General features: G+C 46.5%; 2 protein-coding genes across 6 annotated transcripts in view; one reads left to right on the forward strand and one right to left on the reverse strand.

Moving 5' to 3' along the window:
- Nucleotides 1–1,872: 1,872 nt before the first annotated feature.
- Nucleotides 1,873–16,628, reverse strand: CALML6 (calmodulin like 6). Of its 2 annotated transcripts, none has more exons than XM_079987321.1 (5): nucleotides 16,330–16,628; nucleotides 10,006–10,180; nucleotides 8,589–8,733; nucleotides 7,708–7,808; nucleotides 1,873–2,576 (listed from the first exon to the last, which is right to left on the reverse strand). In XM_079987321.1, the coding sequence occupies exons 1-5, from the start codon at nucleotides 16,531–16,533 to the stop codon at nucleotides 2,530–2,532; spliced, it is 672 nt and encodes a 223-aa protein (XP_079843447.1). In that variant the 5' UTR covers nucleotides 16,534–16,628; the 3' UTR covers nucleotides 1,873–2,529. The 2 variants fall into 2 exon arrangements, with proteins under 2 accessions (XP_079843447.1, XP_079843448.1); XM_079987322.1 differs by lacking the exon at nucleotides 16,330–16,628 and adding an exon at nucleotides 15,331–15,513.
- Nucleotides 4,045–23,543, forward strand: part of LOC307222199 (uncharacterized protein) — an 82,523-nt gene continuing 63,024 nt past the window's right edge. For 2 of the 4 annotated variants that reach the window (XR_013841623.1, XR_013841624.1), the window contains exons 1-2: nucleotides 4,045–4,854; nucleotides 5,469–5,627. Coding sequence is in view for 1 of the 4 variants with exons in the window: in XM_079987379.1 (XP_079843505.1) it covers nucleotides 4,214–4,278; nucleotides 4,770–4,854; nucleotides 5,469–5,627 (309 nt within the window). In the remaining 3 variants the exon portion in view is untranslated. Of the gene's footprint in view, nucleotides 4,855–5,468; nucleotides 5,628–23,217; nucleotides 23,387–23,543 lie in introns of those variants that run through there. The other 2 variants (XM_079987379.1, XR_013841625.1) reach the window with 2 other exon arrangements.

Genomic DNA, 23,543 nt, shown 5'->3' on the forward strand with positions numbered 1-23,543 from the left:
TTCAGCTAAAAGTTGGTTGGGAGACTTCTTAAGCCAGTTTCCTAGTCCAGTATTGCTTACTCTGACTGGCAGCAGTTCTGCGGGGTTGAAGCTAAGAGAAAACTTTCCTATAATCTGCTACATGTTCCTTTTAACTGGAGATTGTGGGTTACATGCAGTTGCTCTACCACTTGGCTATTAATCCTTCCTCTTTTTATTTCTCTCCGAAACATAACACGCTGCTGTTATAGAGTCAGTCCATCTAGCTCTCTATTGCCTATACCTGGTGTAGGGGAACCTTTGGCCTTCCAGATGTTGCTTCACTACAATTCCCATCATCCCTGGCCATGGGCGATGCTTGATGAGGGTAATGGGAGTTGTAATTCAGCAGTATCTGAAGAGCCAAAGGTTCCCCAAACCTGGCCTATAACTGACCAAGCAATACCTCCTCACCCCCAGGGTTTCAGAGATGGGTGTTTCCCAACGCTACCTAGAGATGCGCAGGATTGAACCTGGGGCTTTCTGTATGCAAAGCAGATGCAAATTTAGAATTGCCAGATGGTTGTTTGTGGCTGGTTGATAGCAAGATCAAGTAGATGGTTGCATCTGTGTTGGGGCCATCATGGAACAAGTGGCTCAGTTTGGAATTTTAATACCTTGGGCAAGACTCTTGAGGAGGGAGTTAGTGTGCACAGTGAGTCCTGATTTCAATTCCCACCATCTCCAGTTTTGTTTTTAACTCTGGTGGGAAGCTGTTGTTACCAGTCAGTGTAAACTAGGGATGTATCAACTTACGTTATCTAGATGGTGTTGGACTCTAGGTCCTGTCAGCCTGACCTGTAGTCAGAGATGACTGTGAATAATAAATATCTATATACCACATAATGCTAAAATAGGCTTCTGAGCAGTTTCCAAAGAAGAAACACTGGGTACACAGACTATAAAATATAAATGCCTGGAATTAAAATCTACAATAAAACAATTCAGGGGTTAAAACAGGAGGACAAAGAGATCAAGGAGAGGCTTGTGTGAACAGGTGTGTCTTTCAAAAGCAGGTGGAATGCCAGTACAGATAGACCTTATAGTCCAGCAACAATGGTGCAAGACTGTGTAAGATACCTTCATAGGTGGAGACATTTAGCATTTCTAAACATTAAGTGATATAGATGGGATCAGGCTTCAGTTTGTCTCTTCCTCATAGCCAATCTCTCTACTGGCATACTGCACAAGCTGTCCCAGGAAGATGGGACATCCCGTTTCCTCACGTGAGGGCCCGGCAGCCATTTTGGGTGCCAAGATCTTGCCAGAAAAAAGCGCTCCCTCCCCACCAAAAAAACTGGGTGGGGGGCCCCCTGCAATATTGTGCAGGCCATGTGACTCACACAGGAACACAGTGAGGAAGATGTGCATTATGGTTTGGGAACTCAATATGTTGGTCATAAGTTGAGCCTGCTGGATGAGGCCCATGGCCCATCTAGTCCAGCCTCCTATTCTCACAGTGGTCAGCCAGATATCTCTGGGGAAACCTGCAAGCGGGGCCCAAGCACTAGAACATTCTCCCCTCCTTTATTGTTTCCAGCAACTGATACTCAGAAGCATTTCTGCCTCCAAATGTGGAGGTAGAGCAATAGTCATCATGGCTAGTAGCTGTTAATAACCTTATCCCCTCAGAATTTGTCCAATCCTCTTAAGGCCGTCCAAGTTGTTGGCTATTACTGCCTCCTGTGGGAGCAAGTGCCATAGCTTAACTATGTGCTGTGTAAGAAGTTCTTTGAAAAATCTGTCCTGCATCTTCCAGCTTTTAACCACATCTGTTCTTGGCCTTACAGGCCTGCATTTCTTTCACTGATTCTACCCAAAAAGCCACACTTAGGGGGTAAAGAAAATGGAAACTGGTTTCATTGAAATTTTATTAATATGAATCTTAAACAAGGGCAATCTGTCCAGTTTCCAGCCCTCAGTTGCCGAAGGCGATTTAACTTGAGCTGGGCACAGACCATGTATTTCTAGCACATTGAAAGTACATTATTTCCCATGAAGATTCCTGAGAGCTGTAGTTTACCCCTCACATAGCTACAAGTCCCAGCACGGTTAACTACATGCAGCTCACAGGATTCTTTGGGGGAAATAATGTGCTTTAAAAGTATTGTGAGTACACAGCCTTAAAGCTATGCTAACTTTGTGTGGGGTAGATGCCTGTCGGAGTTCCGGGGTCTTCTCTGAAGAATTCTGGGAATTGTAGCTGAAGGAGAATCCTCTGGTAAAGTGGCTTAGACTAACTCTTTTTGCAGAACGACCGAATTACACTTTTAAACCTGTTTTAACTCTGTCATGTAGATACACGCTGGGACTGGATTTCCCTCACCCCTCTTTGCTTGCAAACGTCTTGCTGTAGGGATATGGAGATCTGTACACCAATATTTTTTATTTTACCTACAGACATCATGAGACTTGCCCCTTTTGTCTATTTACATTGCAAGCAGGAAAGTCGCTTGGGTGGAGAGTGGGGACGGGACTCTGACATCAAGAATTAATTTCTTCCAGTGGGCCTTATTGAGTCAATTTAAATGATTCGCCGGTCATCATCGCCACAAACTCTAGAAGGGGAAAACAAACATAGATCTTTATTAGGAAGAAGGTGGAATTTATCATTTTTCTTCCTCCCTCCCCTTGCCCATTTCTTAACTTTCTGGTGTATTTTCAAACACACATACAAGAGAAGTAAGCCCTGCTGAGCTCAGTGGAGCTTGTTTGTTTATTTCATGCAATGTATTTATAGCACACTTCTCCAAGCTATGACCTGTAGGATACCAGGTTTCAAATCCCCACTCGGTCATGTAACTCACTGGGTGACCTTGGGTAAATCTCTTAACCTACATCACAGGGTTGTGGTGAGAATGAAAAGGGGAGGAGGAGAACCTTGAGCTCATTGGGAGATAAAGTTGGTATAAAAATGTAGTACCAATGGTTGGTCCATTGGTCAACATCATCTGCTCCTTTTCAAAGGCCTGCCTGAATAGGTCTTCACCTACTGGTGGACAGGAGGTAACTGGGAGGAGAGAATCCCACAATCTGGGAGCAGCCACAGAAAAGGCTCAGTCTATCATGTCACATGTCAGTTAGAACTGGATATGGAACAACTGATTGGTTCAAAATTGGGAAAGGAGTACGGCAAGGCTGTATATTGTCCCCCTGCTTATTTAACTTATATGCAGAATTCATCATGCGAAAGGCTGGGCTGGATAAATCCCAAGCCGGAATTAAGATCGCCGGAAGAAATATCAACAACCTCAGATATGCAGATGACACAACCTTGATGGCAGAAAGTGAGGAGGAATTAAAGAACCTTTTAATGAGGGTGAAAGAGGAGAGCGCAAAATATGGTCTGAAGCTCAACATCAAAAAACCGAAGATCATGGCCACTGGTCCCATCACCTCCTGGCAAATAGAAGGGGAAGAAATGGAGGCAGTGAGAGATTTTACTTTCTTGGGCTCCATGATCACTGCAGATGGTGACAGCAGTCACGAAATTAAAAGACGCCTGCTCCTTGGGAGAAAGGCGATGGCAAACCTAGACAGCATCTTAAAAAGCAGAGACATCATCTTACCAACAAAGGTCTGTATAGCCATGGTTTTCCCAGTAGTGATGTATGGGAGTGAGAGCTGGACCATAAAGAAGGCTGATCGCCAAAGAATTGATGCTTTTGGATTATGGTGCTGGAGGAGACTCTTGAGAGTCCCATGGACTGCAAGAAGATCAAACGTATCCATTCTAAAGGAAATCAGCCCTGAGTGCTCACTGGAAGGACAGATCGTGAAGCTGAGGCTCCAGTACTTTGGAGAAGAGAAGACTCCCTGGAAAAGACCCTGATGTTGGGAAAGATGGAGGGCACAAGGAGAAGGGGATGACAGAGGACGAGATGGTTGGACAGTGTTCTCGAAGCTACAAACATGAGTCTGACCAAACTGGGGGAGGCAGTGGAAGACAGGAGTGCCTGGCGTGCTCTGGTCCATGGGGTGACAAAGAGTCGGACATGACTAAACGACTAAACAACAACAATCATGTCACCACCAACTGTGCCTCTGATGTGAATGGGACCAAGACAGGGTGCACGCCTGAGAATCTTAGCACATGGGCAGGTTCATAAAGGGAGATACGATCTTTCTGGTAATCTGAGTCCAAGCCACTTATTAGCAAGCATTGCACTCGATAGGTACCATCCATTCTTTTCACATGGAGGCCTGCGCTGGTAGGCCTGACCATCAGCACCAGCCAGTCATTGTTCTGCCCTGTTTGAGGTAGGCCTGGGTGCTGTGTAGAGTCCTGCCGGTCAGGCCCTTATCTCCCAGAGTTTGGCCATGTTCACTTTAAACAGCCATGGCTTTCCCCCCAAATTTTTGGGAGCTGTCATTTGTTAAGTGTGCTGAAAATTGTTAGGAGACAAGCTCTTTCCCCATCAGAGTTACAATTCCCAGAATTCCCTGGGAAGAGGGATTGATTGCTAAAGCACTCAACTCTGTGAGGGGAAGAGGGGTGTTTTAATGGCTCTTGGCACCCTTAGCAAATGACAAGTCCCAGAATTCTTTGGGAGAAGCAATGGCTACTTATGTGCTTTGAATGTATGGTGTGAATGGGGCCTGCTACAAGTTTGCTCCAACAGTGCATGGTCCATGTGGCCTGGGAAATCAGGTGACGCTGAAGGGGCCAGTCAGCAGCTTAAGAGAGAAGGCCTTGCAGACCTTCTGACTTCCTTCTGCCTTGTTAGTGAGCCCTTCCTTCTGCCTCCTAGCTCCAGGCGCTCAGACTGCAACCTACCTTCAATTGCCAATCAATTGCCTCAATTGCCAATCAATAGTTGTCACAGGAACATGCCAGTAAGTAATCACACAGTTTAAAGTTGGATTTAACTATTTATTAGCAAAAACACTATTTCTGCAGACTTGGTTGTGTGTTAGACTTAATGAGCAGAGTAGCTCATTCCGGGTGGACTTACTCCATGAAAACCAGTTGATAAGTCTGAACGTCCCCCGCCTTCTCGCAGCTCCTCCCCTCCTCTCCAGGTCTTTTCCCAAGCAATCAGAGACTGCCCCTGGGTGCAACCAACCTCTCCTCTGCCCTTTTCATACCTCTTCTAGTTCTAGAAGACCAGGACAGAAGGGGGCTTGTTGCAGTAGGAGGGGGAGACACCCATGACTCCGCACCAGCCTGACTCATCTCTGCCTCTTGGCATCCCTTCCCTCACTTTCCTGCTTCAGCTTCTGCCTCTGATTCTGGACTTCTTTCTGCTACAGACTCTCCCAGCTCACTAAGCTCTGTTACCTCCTCAGCTCCAGATACCTTCTCTTCCCGGTCTTTCCCCCCTTTTCCCTCTGACCTCTCATTCTTCCCTTGTCTGTGTGTGTGTGGGGGGGAGTGTTTCTCAGCTGGTTCCTCCCCCCATTCCTCTGTTTCCAACCAGTCCGTGACAGTAGTTTGCTTTTTTCTCTAGAGCATAGAAATCCGGAAACGGCAGCCAGGTGTGGGTGAATGGAGCCAGCTGCAGCCACTGACACATCACCCAAATAGAGGTCATCCACCAGCAATGAGTACCTGGACAGCAGACCAAAGACGACACATGGGGAACCCAGTCGCAATCTTCCCTGCTATGGTGAGATGCATGGTGCATAGTAGTAACTGCAAAGTGTGCATCTCTACGTATGTGTATCTTATTCAAATATATGTCCTCTTCCTCTTTGGGAGTTAATGTATTCCTTCTCCTTTGGCAATGTGGAAATAGTCACACTACTCCTGGAGTGGGGAACATTTTTTCAGCCAGGGTGAGAAGACACATGACCTTCCAAGCAACCTTGTAGGGGGCTGCATTTTTGACAGGGCCAGGCCTGAATGAAAGGCCCAGAGATTTAAGGGTGTCAGACCCTAAAGGATGGGCCCTGAGAACCCCAAGTCTCTGGAGTCAAAGCCAGAGAGATTTTGGTCATATTAATAAGACTTTGCATGTGGTCAGGGTGCAGGCGAGCTGTATCCTTAGCCTGGATGGGTCTTGCAGAGGCAGAAAGAACACCCCTCCATTTGCTGCTCTGAAACAAACATGTACAGGGACATCCTTGGTTGGAGAGTGCCTCCGAGCCAGACATTCTTGTCCATACATGATCTTGGGGGTGGGCAACATGCTCAGTTGGTCTTTGGGGGAAACTGTCTAAGGAACCTCCTACTAGATAATACCATCTCTACGCCGCTGTCTACACCACCAAAAACCACAACCACGTTTCTGTAGTAATCCAAGCATTGTTTTCAGTTTATTTATTGCATTTACAGTGGTACCGCGGGTTAAGAACTTAATTTGTTCTGGAGGTCCATTCTTAACCTGAAGCACCACTTTAGCTAATGGGGCCTCCCGCTGCCGCCGCGCTGCCGGAGCCCAATTTCTGTTCTCATCCTGAAGCAAAGTTCTTAACCCGAGGTACTATTTCTGGGTTAGCGGAGTCTGTAACCTGAAGCGTATGTAACCTGAAGCGTATGTAGCCCAAGGTACCACTGTATATCCCACCTTTCCGCCCAAGGTTGCGTACATGGTTTCCCACCCGGCCGTCTCTCATTTAATCCTCACAACAACCCTGTGAAGCAGGTTAGTCTGAGAGGTAGTGACTGGCCCCAAGGTCACCCAAATGGGGGTTTGAACCCTGGTGTCCCCCAGGTTCTATTCCAAAGCTTTAACCACTATACCACGACCTGTGGGATCAAACGATTGGGCAGCAACCACCGCATGCCCTCCTGCAATGCAAGAACGGTCTTTAGATCCTTGCCACGTATTTTGTGAAAGTAAATTAAGGGACAGTTGCTTTAAGAGAAGGAAAAGTGGCGCATGCTGCAATTTATCAAATATGGATACTGACTAATGTCAGATTGGTGTACTGTACTGCCATCTGCTGGAATGTCTTCAAAACTGCGATGGTGCTTCCTAGGTTTATCTGTGTTTCAAGTCAAACATCCTACTAGGAAATTGGTTAGGAAATTGAGTTCAGGATACGTGCAAAATAATGGCGGGGACAGTAGAGTCAGGTGGTGGTATCTCAGAGGGTGTAGCCAAATACCTGTTGTACTCTGTGAACACTACAGACCAAGGTGTGCAGTGGGCGGGGAGGGGGAAGAGTTTTTGCTGTTGCTTTATGTCCCATTGAACTCAATGGGCATTACTTCTGAGTAGGCATGTACAGTATTGCACAGTGTGTACACAAAAAATGTGTAAGAACCGTGGGTTTGCTGGATTTAGGTTGAGCAGTCTTGAACAATTGACTCAGCTACGGAGGGTCTATGGAATGTTCATTAAAACTCCAAAATTCTTAAAGAGAAAAATAAGAATGCAATCCACAAAGCCCAGGTCAAGTAAGACCATGTTGCATTGGTGACGAGAGAATTAGGAGGAGGAGGAGGCAGAACTGTGGAAGTCTTGCCAATTGTTAGATTGTGTGTATGTATTTCATTAATGCTGTATTTTGAACAAAAAGATAGGGGTGCTGATGTGGCTCAGTTGGTTAGAGCATGGTGCTGATAATGTGAAGGTTGCAGGTTTGATCCCCATGTGGGGCAGCTGCAGATTCCTGCGTTGCAGGGGGGTTGGGCTAGATGATCCTCAGGGTTCCTTCCAACTCTACAGTTCTATGATTCTATATGGCTGACTGTACCTATGACATGTTCCTTCCTTCTAACTCCCCATGCATTTCTGATACCTTCATAGTCAATGGTCCCATCCCCGTCTTTGTCAGCTTCTTTCATCATGAGTTCTGCTTCCTGTTCATTCAGCGGCTCCCCGGCATTCATCAGCACATACCTAAAGGGCAGAGGCCACGGTAAGGCATGGTTGTGCACTATCTGGTATACTGCCTCTAAACATGGAGGTTCTGCTTTACCTTCACTCACAAAGAGCTATAGATCTGTTCGATTCATGCAGCACATATTTAATTCATGGAACTCACTCCCACAAGAGGCAGTTGCCAACATGACAACCATCACAGATGTCATCTTGGATGAGCGGAATTGGATTGCTCCTGGCCAAGATGAATACTGGGTGGCTTGAAAAGAGCACTGGACAAATTCGTGGAAGAGAAGGCTGTGGGAGGGGTAAACTACAATTCCTACGAATCTGGGAATTCTGCTCTTAACTCTTTATCCTGGTTTCTTCGAAGTGAATGCCCATCAAAACCAGAACAATGGTTATGTTCTTCCTCCAATTCCTGGAAATGGCGGGTGCACAGAATGCCATTGTGCTCAGGTCCTGCTTGTGGCATCCGGACTGGATGGGCTGCTGGACTGATCCAGCAAACTCATCTCATGTTCTTATGCATATTCCTAATCTGTACAGAATGGAGACTGGGCTAACATACATACCCTACGTTTAAAGCACACAGCTTCCCCACCAAAACAACCACAACCACACGGGAACTGTGGTTTACCCTTCACAGAGCTACAACTCCCAGCACCCTTAAACTACAATCCCCAGGATTCTCTGGGCGAAAGCCATGTGCTTTGAATGGTGTGGATGTGAGTAGCAAACTTGGGCGGGAGACTTGGCAACGCCCTCCCTCCTTTGCCCTGTCTTCTGCTCACTTACTTCAAGGTGTTCCAGTCAATGTAGCCTTTGTGCTCCTGATCAAAGACCTTGAAAGCTGCCCTTAGCTCTTCATCCTGGTTTTTTGACTTTTCGTGGTAAATCCCCATCAAAACCAGGAACCCATCACAGTTGAAGGTGCCTTTGTCTAGGGGAAGAAAAGGAAGGAAGGATTTCTAGAATCCATTAATGCATTCCTATAAGCCGGTTCTTTTTCAACCCAAGGGTCGAAAACATTCCCTTCTGGACAGCTGTCCGAGGGACACATGTCAGTGGTGGTCAGAGCCAGGGGCAGTGGATGCAAAACAGTAGGTGCAGATTTTACGTTGGCTGTGCTTATGCAAAAGTAAGTCCCACTGGTTATTTTAGACTCTGGACATTTTAGACTTTGCTGCACTTTGGGATGCTTTCTGCTCATCCTTTTCGTACCATTTGTACCAGGCCCGTGCAGAGGTTGTCTGAGCCCTGGGGCAGGAGTCTTGATCCAGTGTAAGACTGGCAAGCCCCTGGTGGGGGGCCCTGGCCAGCTTAGCCCTCCAAGGTCCGGGGCAAGTGTACCTGGCTGCCTCCTCCCTCTGCCTGGTCTGCCACACAGTCCTGCCTTGAGGGTACCACTATAAATAGGCTCCTTTTACTGGGAGGAATGGTTGGGAATTGCAAACTAATGTGTGTGGGCAGGGGAAGAGAAAAAGAGAATGTATGTGTAACAGAGAGAGAAAGAGAGAGGGGGGGAGGGAGGGATGCTACTGCCCCTGTTTGCTCCACTCGCCAAGCTCTTTGCCTTTCCCACACACCTGACCAACCCCCAACCCCACTTTGCACCATACCCTCACCTATCCCCCCCATAGCTGGCACCAAGCTCCACCCCCTTTTAAAGGAGGAGGTGCTTCAGAGTGGCCTGCTAAGCCGCTGTGTGAAGCACCTTCTTTACCTCCGTTAAACCTCACCACAAGCGTGTTTACCTGAAGTGGGAGGTGTTTCAGAGTGGCTCTCCCCCTCTGTTAAACGACTTGGCTGCCCCAGCCTGCCGTTCCTCATGCTGCAGTTGGAGTGGCTGCCTATCAGCAGCTATGCAAACTGCAGAGCGTGACAACGTCTTACATTTTTATGTATATAGCAAGATAATACGGAGCTCCCTTATGCTGAGTCAGGCCATTGGTTCATTAAGCTCACCATTGTTGATGCTGACTGGCAGCACAGCAGGGATGTCTCTCCCTGCCCTACCAGGAGACACCAGGAATTGGACTTGGGCCCTTGGGCATGCAGAGCAAATGCTCTACCTCTGAGCTGTCGCCCCTCCCAGATAGATTGATAAACACAAACTTTCTCTCTTTCCACAGCCCTTCCTTTAATTGTAGCACTATTAGATTTGGGGGCCATAATTCTTTCTGAAAAGCCAGGCCAGACGGGGAATCCTTACTGTCTTTGTCCACATCCTTTGCCATCGTTGCCAGCTCTCTCTTGGTGGGGTTGATGCCAATCAGGCTCATGAGCCTCTCCAGCTCATCCGTTTTCACCAAGCCGTTCCCCTCTTCGTCGAACATCTCAAAGATGCCCTTGTACTCGGTGATCTGCTCTGGCGTCAGGGCGCTTGACTGCAGGTGAAGAGAGGCATTAAGCGACTGGTGCCTGGGTGACAAAACGATGCCTTGGGTAGTGTCCCTGTTCAGGGGGCCCCAGCCAACCTCCTTTCCCACGGTACTCCGTTCCATTCCCTCCAGGGATCTGTGCTGCCCTATCCCTGCTAGCCAGCCAGGATTCCATGCCCACAGAGCATGTTAATGTCTTGTTTGCCTGTTTCTGGAGAGTTGCCCTCTTAGGGTTGCTCCCTTTTGTACTTTTGCAAACCTTGACACACATACACACAAAGAGAGAGAGAGCAAGACACTGGCATTTGCTCCCCCCCCACCCCGCAAAAAAGAGAAAAGGTTGCCTCAGACTGAAAATATTTCCTCATCTCTTCCCTAAGCAAATAAATGTCACTGTACTTTCTGCAACACAGGAATGGGCCTTTTCTGTGATGGCTCCCCTTTTGTGGAATGCTCTCCCCAGGGACGCTCGCCTGGCGCCATCATTATCATTATATATTACATATATAATGTAATATGTATAATGTAACATAGCAGTTCGAAAGCACATCAAAGTGTAAGTAGATAAATAGGTACCGCTCCAGCGGGAAGGTAAACGGAGTTTCTGTGCGCTGCTCTGGTTCGCCAGAAGTGACTTATCATGCTGGCCACATGACCCAGAAGCTGTCTGTGGACGAACGCCGGCTCCCTTGACCTATAGAGCGAGATGAGCACCGCAACCCCAGTCGTTCATGACTGGACTTAACTGTCAGAGGTCCTTTACCTTTTTAGTAGAAATAATAATAATAACAACTCCATTTCCCTTTGTTCTCACCATGGACAAACCATCAGTAGCCTTCCACAATGTGTGATCTGAGGAAGTGGCCATATTCCCCAGTGATTTGTGCCCCCCAATTTTTTTTTCTAGGTTTAACTTTTTATTTTTTTAAGTGATTTGTGCCAAAATTAAACTCGCCAGTCTTTCCTTAATTTGCCACAATACTATTTGTTTGTTGTTTTTAAGACCTGGCCACAGCTGTTCACCCAGCCATGAAATTCACCAGATGATAGCCTCTCAGTTTAGCCAACCTCACTGGGTTGTTGTAAAGAGGAACACACACCACTGCTTCTGGAAGGAAGAATAGAGGAGAAAGCTTGCCACCTGTTTTCAGAGCAAGCACCAGAGGGCAGCGTTGTGTAGCTTCAGGATCCTGAGCCCTATTCAATCCATCCCAGAATGATTTTATTATCAGCAAAGCATTTTTGAGCAAGGGGTGGTCGGAGACATTTCCAATTTATAACTGCAAATTTATTTATTTATCTAGTCTAATGGAAGCCTTGTACCAATTTAATCTGCCCTTTGTTGGAATACGTCTTGCTTTTGGTCATAGCTGTTGCCAGGGGTGTGGGAGATGAAATAATAGAATTCTAGAGTTGGAAGGGGATCCCAAGGGTCAGATAGTCCAACCCTCTGATCAAGGTTTGTTTACCATCCCCTTCAGCACAACGTCTAGGGCATTTTACAAAAAAGAGATGCAGAAATGAAATGTAACAAAAACAGAAAAGAAAATGTTTTTAAAGGGCATGGGGGGGCATTTATGGGAGCATAAACATGTCTGCCTAGGGGTGGAAGAAGAATCAGGTTGGTGCCAGGTGGGCCTCTTGGGGGAGGAAATTCCACAAACACTCTGCCACCTTTTTCTCTCTGGCCTTGCATCACCTGGAGGAGAATCTCTGAAGTTTTTCTCCCTCACTCCTAACACTAGAACTCAGAGCTATCCAGTAAAGCAGTATTTTGGCAGAGTCAAGTGCAGGCCAAGGAAACGGATTTCTTCACCCTGCACACATAGCTAAACTTAGGGAATTTGCTCCTCCGAGAGGCCATGGCAGTCACCAGTTTGGATGGCTTTGGAAGAGGGTTAGGCTAACAGTGGCTGCTAGCCACATGGGCTGTGTACACACTAAACCTTTTAAGTACATTCAGAGCACGTGCTTTCATAGAATCATAGAGTTGGAAGGGATCGGGAGCATCATCAAGTCCACCCCCCCCCCCCCCCCCGCAATGCAGGAATATGTCCCATACGGGGATGGAACCTGAGACCTTGACGTTCTCAGCACATGCTCTAACCAACTGATCTAGAACCCAAGGGCATAATTCTTTCCCTCAAATAAATCTGGGCGCTGTAGTTTGTTAAGGGGGTTGCTGGGAAATTGCGACACTTGGAGGGGTGAACTTACAATGCCCAGAATTCTTTGGAAGACAGAATGTGTTTCGGATGTGCTTTAAAGTTATAGTGAATATACAGGCAGGATGTCGGAGGTAGGGTGCCTCCATATACCAGTTGCTGTGGTGAACAAGTGGGGAGAGTGTGCCGGTGAAATAAATATATGTTTGTAAGGGAGGCGGGGGCAAGGAAGAGCAAGAGGAATGGGGGTCAGTGGTGGGTTAGTCATTAACTGCAAAGAGTGGTGATCCTGATAGTATTTGGGGGCACAGGGTCGGTCTGACCCAGATTATTGCAATTAATGAGCATGACTAATTAAGGTCCATTAATTTCAGAAGGTCTATTCTGAGCAGGACTAATGTTGCCTACAACCCACTTTTTAAAACTAGGGTCAGGATTGTGTCCTTTAACACTCCTCTCCCCCACTTTCCTGTAGAAAAAAAAATATATCTGAGGGTAGCGCTGCTCCCGCTGATTTCAGCTCCCAGGTGGAGACTGTGTACCCCTGGCATCCCATGAATGAGGTTTTTTTTATTTCATTGAAGACTGAGAAAACAGAAACTGTTTGGGAAGGGGAAGCGCTGAAGGTAATTGTTGCTACAGCAACACATCATCTGCGTGGTTTGCAACAATTATAATAAAGATGATTGATTGTTCTTTAGAGAAAGGTGCTTGGGATATCAGATCCCTGCTTGAGAAAGCACTTGGTTTATTAAAAAGAAATCCAGGAAGATATTAGTAATAATAGGCATGTTCTTTCATTGATATATCAAGGGAACTTTGAAGTTCTGAACTTTGATTGGACTTTCCCCATTAACTGTAGTCTCCCAATGCTTTGAAAGCACTGCTGGCAAAAATGAGGCGTTTAAATGAGGGTGTGCCTTTTTGGTGGTGGTGGGAATATAGTCCTCTTTCAGTAATTTGAGAATGGGATGCAAAATGGGCTGAATGGCTCATCCTTTCAGAATGAGCCAGATATCCAACCAGGCAACATTGCTGCCACCTTGAATCGGCTTTGTGATGTCATCGCATGCCCAAATCTGATTGGCTACATAGCACTGCATCACATTTAATCCATCAGTTGAAGTCTTTGGCCATCCAAATGTTGCTGAGCTGCCACTCCATAATCATTGGCCAGGCTTGCTAGGGCTGATGGGAGTTGTAGTTCAACAACATCTGGAGGGCTAAAGGTTTCCCACACCTACACTATGTGATCTCTGATTGGTTGGGATCGCATTCTGAGGGGCAAGACAATCAACAGACCCAAGTTAGATCGTGATAATTGATTTCAATGCCTACTCTCAGTAGCACTTAATTAGATACAACCACATGTTTTTGGACCCCCTTCAATATTGAAGCCTGGAAGTTGAATATGAAGCTGCTACATGCACACCCACCCCTGAATAGCTGCACTGGTGAAAAGTCCTCTATCAATCCCTCTGATTGCAAACACAGTGCTCCCGTGCCAGCAGAAACAGTGCCAAATCTGTGCCACTAAGCATTAAAATAATAAAATAAGCAAAAAGCACACACACCCAAACCCCACTCTCTCAGACAAGCAGCCCAGAAAGGAATAAGCATGCTGAATGTTCTTCAGCCGTCTCAGAATGTTGGAGAGAATGAATTTGTCTCCTTGAGCCTCATGCAGATTATATATCACCCTGGAGAAGGAGGTGGATGAATGGGCAGGAGAACTCTAGTTATGGTTGAAAATTTAGAGACCCTCCAGATGCCCTTTTTATGGTGGGTTCACAATGATTTGTAGGTGGTTATGCAATATCCTTGCTTCCAAAACAGTATGTGCCTGCCAAGTTTTTGGGTAGACATAGTGCTGCATTTCCAATCATGCTGTGTGATATGTTGAAATCCTGTAACTTTTCAAGCCACAGATATTCCAGTTTATTTTTGGGTTTGTTTTTTCTACAGTGCAATAATTGCCCCTGCAGACGGCAAAGTAATAAGCGGGGGGGGGGCATAACTGGCCCTGTATAAATCCACCACGAATACCCTATTGCTGCATAATACACCCTGCCCACCCCCCCAAAAAAATCCCACCATGTAAAACAGCAATACTTTGTGGAGAACATTTGAATAATATATTAAAAGTTTTGTTGTTTTTTGTTTGTTTCTTTGCTGCATCAAATTTTTAAAAATCTATTTAGTCCTACATCTGGGAGATTTGCCTATAAAAGCAAATAATCAAAAGCTATATAACCTCCTCTGAGAAGCTCAGGTTTTCTGGTGATGGTATCTAGAGGTCTGCCACAGAGGTTCCATTTAGCAAAGGCTGTCAAATAGACATTGAGAGATCTTTTCCGTGAGCTTGGTTAACACTTGTTCTAAAGGAATTGAAGGAAGGGGTCCTGTTCAACCCTCTAAAGATCTTTTGCTAACCTTCCTAAACGTACTGCAAAGTCCACTACTTTGGATGAACCCAAGTTGTGGGAAGGGCAGAGGGACAATGTCCCTCTATCCCCATTTCACTTGTTCAGTGCAACAGGAAACCTCCAGTTAGGAACAGAAGAAGCTGCCTTATACTGTCAGAACATTCTATCCATTTAGCTTAGTAATGCCTACACTGGCAAGCAGCAGCTCTTCAGGATTTCAGGCAAGGAGTCTCTCCCTATCCTACCTGGAGATGCCAGGGGTTGAACCTGAGACCTTTTGCATGTCATGCAGATGCTCTACCACTGATGCTCTACCCACATAGGAAACTGCCTTAAGCTGAATCAGACCATTGGTCCATCTAACTCTGCACTGTCCGCACGGACTGACAGCATCTCTCCAGGTTGTTAGTCAGAGGACATTCCCAGCCCTATCTGAAGATGCTGGGAATTGAACCAGCATGCAAAGGAGGTGCTCTAACCACTGAGCCACAAAGGCTCCCCAGTTCCGAAAGCATAATTCAAGTTAATTCAAAGTTGCGAAAATTCCAGGTAAAAGGAGACTCACCATTTTCTTGGTGTTTTCAAACTGCTTTGAGAAGGTGAGTTTGCCGGTGGAGGAGTAGAGCACGAGGACAGGGCATGAAGTCACTCCCTTTTACAGCTAGAGAAAAAGTGCTCAGCACTCAGGACCCAGGGGGATGAGCCTCTTGGCAACCTTTTATGGAAGTGAAGGTGGAGGGAGCCCTATTTCTGGAGGGTTCTTCCTTCTCAACAGCACCTGCTGCTGCGTCCCAGAGGCACCCTGGCTACAAGGCAACTTCGATGGCTATTTTGTGTGGTCACAATGGCGAGGAAGAAAAGCCCATTTTGTTCATTCAAAAATGTCTCCCCTACTTCACATTCTCTCTCTGAGTTATTTGTAAAAGCATTTGCAGTGGTACCTTGGGTTACAGACGCTTCAGGTTACATACGCTTCAGGTTACAGACTCTGCTAACTCAGAAATAGTACCTCGGGTTAAGAACTTTGCTTCAGGATGAGAACAGAAATCGTGCTCCAGCGGTGCGGCAGCAGCAGGAGGCCCCATTAGCTAAAGTGGTGCTTCAGGTTAAGAACAGTTTCAGGTTAAGAACGGACCTCCAGGACAAATTAAGTACTTAACCTGACCGCCTGTATATGAATAATAATGCAGAGGCGGAGGTGTTTGGCTTTTGTTTTAACAAAGAGTGGTGGAGGTGAAAGGACTGCAACAGCTCCCTGCTCCCAAGGAGCTTACAAATGTAAATTGGGCAGGAGGAAGAAGACTCAGGACAGTGGAACAGACTCCTACAAGAGGCAGTGGACTCTCCTTCCTTGAAGGCTTTTAAGCAGAGGCTGGATGGCACAGATGCTATAGTTGAGATTCCTGCATTACAGGGGGTTGGACTAGATGACTCTCAGGGTCCCTTGCAGCTCTACAGTTCAATGATTTTATGCTATACTGTGTTCAGGAACCATTCCCCAACCCTTCATATATGACCTGTGTTTTGGATTGTGATGTTAAGCTGCAATCCTCAGCGTGCTTACCTGGAAGTAAGCCCCTCTGGACTCAATGGGAGTTAACATCTGAGCAGATGTCTCTAGGATTGCATTATTTGCTTCATAAAGTATGGCCCCCACGACATTCTGGTGACATGGAAATAAGTGAGTGGAAGCACTCTCGCTGCTTCTAAAGGCTCTTTTTAGGACAAAGAGGTTTTTTAAAAAAAACCAAAACAAAAAAACACCCATACATTTCAAAGAATGGAAGGAGAAAATAGCTACAGCTGCAGGGGAATGAGAAAGATAGCAAAAAAAGATCCTTTCCTTCCAATTTGTAATTATTTCCCTTCTGGACTTTTTCCACCAAAGTACATTTCAGCATTAAGCACTTTGCTCCTGATTGCAAAGTTTTATCTGGTGTGGTCACTTCTGGAAAAACAGAACAAAACGTATCTTAGAAGTAAGGCAAGGGTGGGAAACTTTAGGCCTTGTGACTGTCCCCAGACAACCAGCCCTCCTCCACATCCTCCTCACATGTTTTTACCTGTCTGGAATGTGTCCTTGAACTCTGATCATGCTTCTTGCTTGCCTGGAAGAAGGACAGAGAGAGGGTTGTGAGAGTGTGTGCAGGAACCAGCCTACTGTACCAAGGTAAAATTCACATTTGTTACTCCGCCAGCTTTTGCCTCTGGACCTGTCCATCTAGGGCCGCATGGCTCTTGGAAGGTTGCCCACAAGGTAACATGGCCCTAGAGCTGAAAGAACTCCCCCACTATTGCTATAAATGATTGCTTACAAGCCAAGGGGCAGACAGTGAAGCAGTGTAGAACAAGACATGCAAGTCCTGTCTGGGAAAGGTTCGTAGTCTAAGTCTAATGAATGAATATTGAGAAAGGGAGGAAAGGGCAGAGCTAATCTCCCCTTACGTAGGGCCAATGGCCTGGTCCAGTTGTGATGTACCTATTGCAACCTCTAGCTGCGTGTTTCTGGCAGCAGCAGCGGTTTTCCAAGATGGGGTGCTCCTCTGATGGGGTTCTCCGCAGTGGTTGCTGGCATGGCTGGAATAGGGCAGAGTAAGGTGTGTCGAGAGCCAATGTGGTGTAGTGGTTAAGAGCAGTAGTCACGTAATCTGGGGAACCGGGTTCGCGTCTCCGCTCCTCCACATGCAGCTGCTGGGTGACCTTGGGCCAGTCACACTTCTTTGAAGTCTCTCAGCCCCACTCACCTCACAGAGTGTTTGTTGTGGGGGAGGAAGGGAAAGGAGATTGTTAGCCGCTTTTAGACTCCTGAAGGGGAGTGAAAGGCGGGATATCAAATCCAAACTCTTCTTCTTCTCTTCTAAGGTGTGTGAGAAAGTCGCACACAGCAGTTCCTGGAGTGCCAGGTTGTGTTCAATGATCACCAAACTCCATTTGTATGTAATTAACACACAGATCAATTGCATATTCTTTAAGGTGCATTGAAAAACTGGTTTGACTCTGAGGAGTCCCTTTCTCTTGGCGCAATTCCCCCCCCCCCAGCCACCCACTCCGTCTGTCTCCCAACCCCTGTTTTTCCTCCCTCTAAGCAAAGTGTCCAGCCTCTGCTGGCACTCTTAATGAGTTATGCCCCTGGCGGCATTTCCCGTAAGGGAGCAAATAGCAGCTCTGATTAGCCAGAACAGAGCCTAGCATGATTGCCAGAGCACGTTAGAGAGTAATTGTACAAATGTGCCATAACATCTCTAATGCGGAGATTAAGAGAACGGTTTGGAGAGCAGAAGGCCGTGAAGTAGCAGCAACAGAGAAGGAGGGCAGAACTGGGGTGCTGGAAGAGCGGTCGGTTTGAGATTTCAGCATTTAGCAATGCCAAGTATTCCTAGATCCAGGAGAACATTGACAATAGTTTACATCAATGTGTTTGTTGATTATTATACCATATGCACTCCACTTTTTATTCCAAGGTGGCACACACACTTTTATCCCTCTCTCAATTTTATCCTCACAACAACCCTGTGAGGCTAATTCTTGTTTTGTCTTCATCCTCTGCCCTGCCGAGTTCTACAACACTGAGCCTAAGGAAGGTGTCAGCCAGGGCAACCCCTTGGACAGCTTGCAAGAAAGAAGGCAGGCAGGTGGGAGATGGCTCAGGGTTGATCCCAATGCCCCCTTCACCCTATTCTGAAGCCATCCAAGTTGGTGGCCATCACAGCCTCTTGTGGGTGTGAATTCATAGTTTAACTCTATGCTGTCCCTGTCAGTGGCGTAGCGTGGGGGGTGCAGGGGGGGGGCCGGCCGCACCGGCCGCAACATCTGGGGGTTAGGGTTAGGGGGCGCAAATCCACGGGTTAGGGGGTGCAAATTACTTGCCTTGCCCCAGGTGCTGACAACCCACGCTACGCCACTGGTCCCTGTCTCTGTCCTGAACCTTCCAACATTCTGCTTTGCTGGATGACTCTGATTTCTAGTCCCTCCACAGCTTGCATAATCCTGCACACCTCTGCCATGTCCCCTCTTCCCTGCCGCAACTTTAAGCATGCAGATAACGCCCTCTGGCTTTGTGTGTGTGCGTTGATTGCCCTACGTTTGTTGCAGAACCCAATGGGGGAAAGCATCCTTCTTGCAAGGAAATAGGATGATACGGTTGCAAGCAGAGCACCTGTTGTTGTCCCTAAAGGCTTTAATCAGCACCACCAGCACCATGCCAGGTGGACAGCAGTCCCAAGAGCAAAGGCTCTCCAAGTTGTGCACACCATATAAGGGGAGTGGTCAGAGGACAGGCATATTTTGAACACTGTCAAGGGAACTGGAAGCTACTAGCTATGGAAAGCCATTAAGTTTACTCCTGCTGCTGAGCCTGGGAGGGGAAATACTGCTGAGGAGGCCAACTTGGGGGGGGGGAGAGATGTTATCCAGCTTAATAGGGTCACATTTGCTCAGAGGAAGCTGGAACCTCGGATTGGCTGATACTGTACTTTAAATGAAACTTCATTCTCCACAGCCCTAAATGCTGCTGGCTATGGAGTGAGACGAGTCACTTCTAGACAACCTGTTTATTGAGCATTTGTCACGATTCGTTAGAACAAAGTTTGAGATGAGGTTGGATGATGTTGGCTATTAATTGATCATTCATTCTAATCTAGAGCATGCCAGACATCCTTTTCAATTGTGCATTCATGACTATTTGTGCTCATGGTGGTGTTGGGGTGGTTATATGTGATCTGGCTTTCTGTAGTTTTTGCAAAAATTCCAGGGTGCTTGTTTTCCAATTGGTGCACATCCCAATATTTCCTGCTGAAGCCCTGTATTTTTAAATACCATAAATGTTCTGTTTATTGGGTTGTTTCATCCTGCTTTTGATGCGCTGAGTTGCCCTCCAGACAGCGATGGTTCCGTAACATTGGGGTAGCATCACAGAATAATGCTGAACGGTGTGTGGATGGTCCAGCATAATTCCACCATTAATGCACTATTATTGTGTCAACTGCACCTTGCAGAATACACCTGTTTAAAAGCACCCATTTGGAGTGGGCCCTCTGATTTATGGGGAGGTGAAATTACATTGTGGAAAGCAAATGTTGCTCCCCCTTTTCCAAGCATTTCCTCATTGCTGTTATTATCCCAAAGAATTCAATTTGCAGAGTGGCAGGTAGTGAGATTGTTGTGCAAGAGCTCCAAAATCATCTTTGATTGTGCTCCCTCATGCTGTTATGTCATTAAATCTGACCTCTGAAGCGACAGTCTGGAAGCTCACATATAATATTTTCACTAAGATATTTTCAAGCACACTTTAGCCTGCTTTTCAGGGGCATAAATTATATGTCAGGTCCAGACTGTGTGGACTACAAAGAAATAAGCAAGATCTCAGTGTGCATTGGATGTAGAATATAATGTTGTTTGTATACAGCTGTCTCTTTCAGAATGTGCTGGAAGCAGGTACTCCAGTGATCTAGGACCAAGGAATGATCTACCGTTTTAGTTTTTAAAGGAATTGAAGAAAAACAGGGATGAGCCCAATCTGAGCCAGACTCCTACTTTCCTGGCCTCGCACACACATAGTCCATTTCTTCTGAGACACTGCAGTCACAACCCGGCCAGAGAGCATAGAGTAATGGTGTGAAAGCTTTTCAACTGTACTCTTTGATTCATCAGTAGCCTGCCTTGCAGTGATGCAAAAGCAAATAGGTTGCTTCCCCTCCACCCTTTCTGCTAGAGCTGCACCTACCCATTAGCCAGAGAGGGATGCAGGTGCGGGGGGGGGGGAGATTTGATTCAGCATGCATTTAAAGGCAAGTCTACTCAATTCACATTTTCTGGAACAATCTGAAAATCGAAATGCAGCCATCCTTCGAAATCCAGGCTTCTCTGAATTTTGCAGTGCTGTTCTCCAACCACATAATATATGTAATATGTGTGAAAATGCTTATCGCAGGGTAAAGTGTGTAGAAAAATGCATGCATTGGTGAAAATAAGATACAAGACAACAATTACACTGTATTAAGGGTGATTGTGTTGCAAAATTGCGTATATATTAAAGGAAATGGCATACAATGGGGACCTTTGCATGAAAATGCTGACGAATTTTCATGAGGGCTTTTGCCGTCGTTTAATTGCAAACTGACGTGGAAATGTGGAGAAGTGAACTTGAGAGCGGAAAAATGAGAAACTGAAATGGAAGGATTTGCCCATCCCTAACTGCAACAAAATGCTGCAGTGTGGCTTGGTCCTGTTTTGGTCTTCTGCTCAGTTCCACCTCCTTTCAGGAGCTTCCACTTTGAGCCCCTTCCTGGTTTTCTGTTTCCTCCTCCCTCCCCCTCCAAATTGCCAACAGATGCTCAGCATCCTGTGGTTACTGAGCGTGCTCAGTCCTCATGGGGCTGCCCCCCCCACCCCCACTCTTTTCACGTCCTCCCCCAATATATTTCCCCTGCTTCTGCAAAAGTTGGGGTTTCCAAAGCCATGCACTTTATTTACCATCTTTGGACTATATAGGCAATCATAACCAGGCACTTGAGTTCACAGCTGGTAGTTCCTGCAACAGAGCTTTGCCATGTTCTGACCAGTCAGCCTTGCCTTCTGATAGCATCCTCCATTGTATTACCCTTCTCACCTCCTAGCTGCGATGGCTATGTTTCTCTCTCTCCATTGTTGGTTGCAGTATGCCTCTGAATGCCACAGTGCCACCCGCGTCCCTTGAGAGCAGGATACCGGACTAGATTAGATGGGCTTTGGGCCTGATCCAGCAGGCAGACTTTTCTTCAGTTTTTTCCTATCTCTCTTCCCAACAGGCAGGCTGTGCATGCACTTGGGACACCAAAAGGGAAAAAATTGAGAAATTTTTGGAAGAATTTGATATATATATTTTTTTAAAGCACCAAAGTAGTCATCATGGGGAAAATTAGAATTTGGTTAGACTTCTTACACTTCACTCCAAACTCTCTCTCCCCATTTTTTTGTTATTTCTTTATTCCTTATCCCCACTGAAACCGTGTGTGTGTCCCCCTTACTAATGTAAATTGAAGTAATGCAAGGAAATCAGATCCTGTCATGTGTTGCACATGACACACATGCATGCACATTTCAGCATACATGTAAGTTTTGGTTTAGTACTGCTTTTATTTTGAATTATATATTGGGGGGGCTTTCATAGGTGCCATCCCACGCTGAAGATTGTGGGTGCCCGCAACGAAGGGCTTCAATTTTGCCCATTGGCTTTGGGGGCCCGCAGCGCTCACAAATATATTATTGTGGTGCCAAAGCACCTGTGACCCCCTGGAGTTGGCTCCAGTGGGGTGGGGGCTTATAATAGTTTCAGTGCCCAGGGATTGGAAAGCTCTTAATCAGCATTGAATATTAGACAGAAACCCTCTCTATGGCCTTCTCAGCTGAATCTCTCTTCCAACCAGCCTTTTAAGCAGAGATCTTTCCCAGCCTGCATCTTTTTTAGATATTTAGATATTTTTAAATTGTTCTAGTCATTGCTGCGTTTGCCACCCTGGGCTCCTTTGGGGAGGAAGGGTAGGATATAAATAAATAATGGTGGGTGGTGTTTTTAAATTGCAGTCAATTGTCCCACCCACTTCTGCTCCTCGCTTCGCCGACTGCTGGCATGTGGCCCTTGGCAGGTTGTTAAGAAGGGCCAGTGGCCCATGGGATGAAACAGGCTCCCTCCCCACCCTGTCCTAGCTGAGGATGCCAGGGATTGAAACTGGAAGATTCTGTATGCAAAGCCCAGGCTGTGCCAATGAGCTGATGCTGCTCCCAAGTCGTGCATTAGCATTTCCGTGTGTGCATTTAGAAGCCTATGCAAGAGAGACCTCTCGGTCCCTCCCCATTAAAACGGATCACTCAGAGACCCGCAGGAGAAGGTTGAAAGCTGAGTGCTACTCTCAATTCATTATTTTTGGAAAGATAATGCCTGATACCTCCCTAAGAGGGAAAAATAGGATTGGCGATTTGGCTGAGACAGAGTCACATAAGAATGCAAGAAGAGCTTAGCTGCTGAAACAAGCCTAAAACCTCATTGTAGGCCAACATCATCTGAAGGGCCACAGGTTTCCTGGTTCACTGCCTAGGGGTGTGTGCCAGCCTGCAGTTGTGCTGCACTGCACACAGAACAGGCTAGTATAAGTGAGGATGGGTCCTACTTTTAGCCTCAGCAGATCCTGACAGATGCTCAGAAAGCATGCATGAGATACTGTATTTCCTTTCCACTTACCAAACACTGCTCATGTCTTTCCCCCCCCCCCCCCCAGAAATGTGAGGGCCGGGTAGAGGCAAGTGCAAACAGTTTGTAAGAACACAAAAAGAGGCTGTCTGCTGCATCAGGCCAAAGGCCCATTGTGTCCAACAACCGCCTCTCCCAGCGGCCGATCAGATGTCCCAATGATAAGTCCATAAGCGAGACCTGAGCACAAAAGCAGCTCTCCCCATCTGTGAGAAGCAGTGACCTAGTATCCAGAGGCATATTGCCTCCGACAGTGGAGGAAGAAAACCTAGCCATTGTGGCTAGTAGCCAATGATAGCCTTCTCCTATATGAATTTGCCTGATTTAAAGTCATTGAAGAGGCAACACCAGTCCTGAGAAATGGGACTATCCTTGGAAAATTCAAATGACCCTTGAGGTGCATACATCTCCTGCCTTTCTTTCCCAAGTTTTTTTTTTTTGGAGGGGTGGGGGTGGGGCAATGTTCTTAAACCAAGGAGAAATCCCGTTATTGCTTTTCAGTGTGATGTCAGAAATAGAAACTGCTAAGCACTGGAGTGTGTGTGTATGTGTGT

Source organism: Podarcis cretensis (genome assembly GCF_951804945.1).
Source record: "Podarcis cretensis genome assembly, chromosome: 8".
In the NCBI taxonomy this organism is placed as follows: domain Eukaryota; kingdom Metazoa; phylum Chordata; class Lepidosauria; order Squamata; family Lacertidae; genus Podarcis; species Podarcis cretensis.

Excerpts from the sequence above, each read along its gene's own strand:
- CALML6 (XM_079987321.1), bottom strand. The coding sequence starts at position 16,533 with ATGGGTGTTTTTTTGTTTTGGTTTTTTTTAAAAAACCTCTTTGTCCTA. Across the intron at positions 8,734-10,005 it reads AAAGGATGTGGACAAAGACA|ACAAAGGCACCTTCAACTGT; the intron begins GTAAGGATTCCC and ends TTCTTCCCCTAG. Across the intron at positions 2,577-7,707 it reads TGGGACCATTGACTATGAAG|AGTTTGTGGCGATGATGACC; the intron begins GTATCAGAAATG and ends TTCCCCTTCTAG.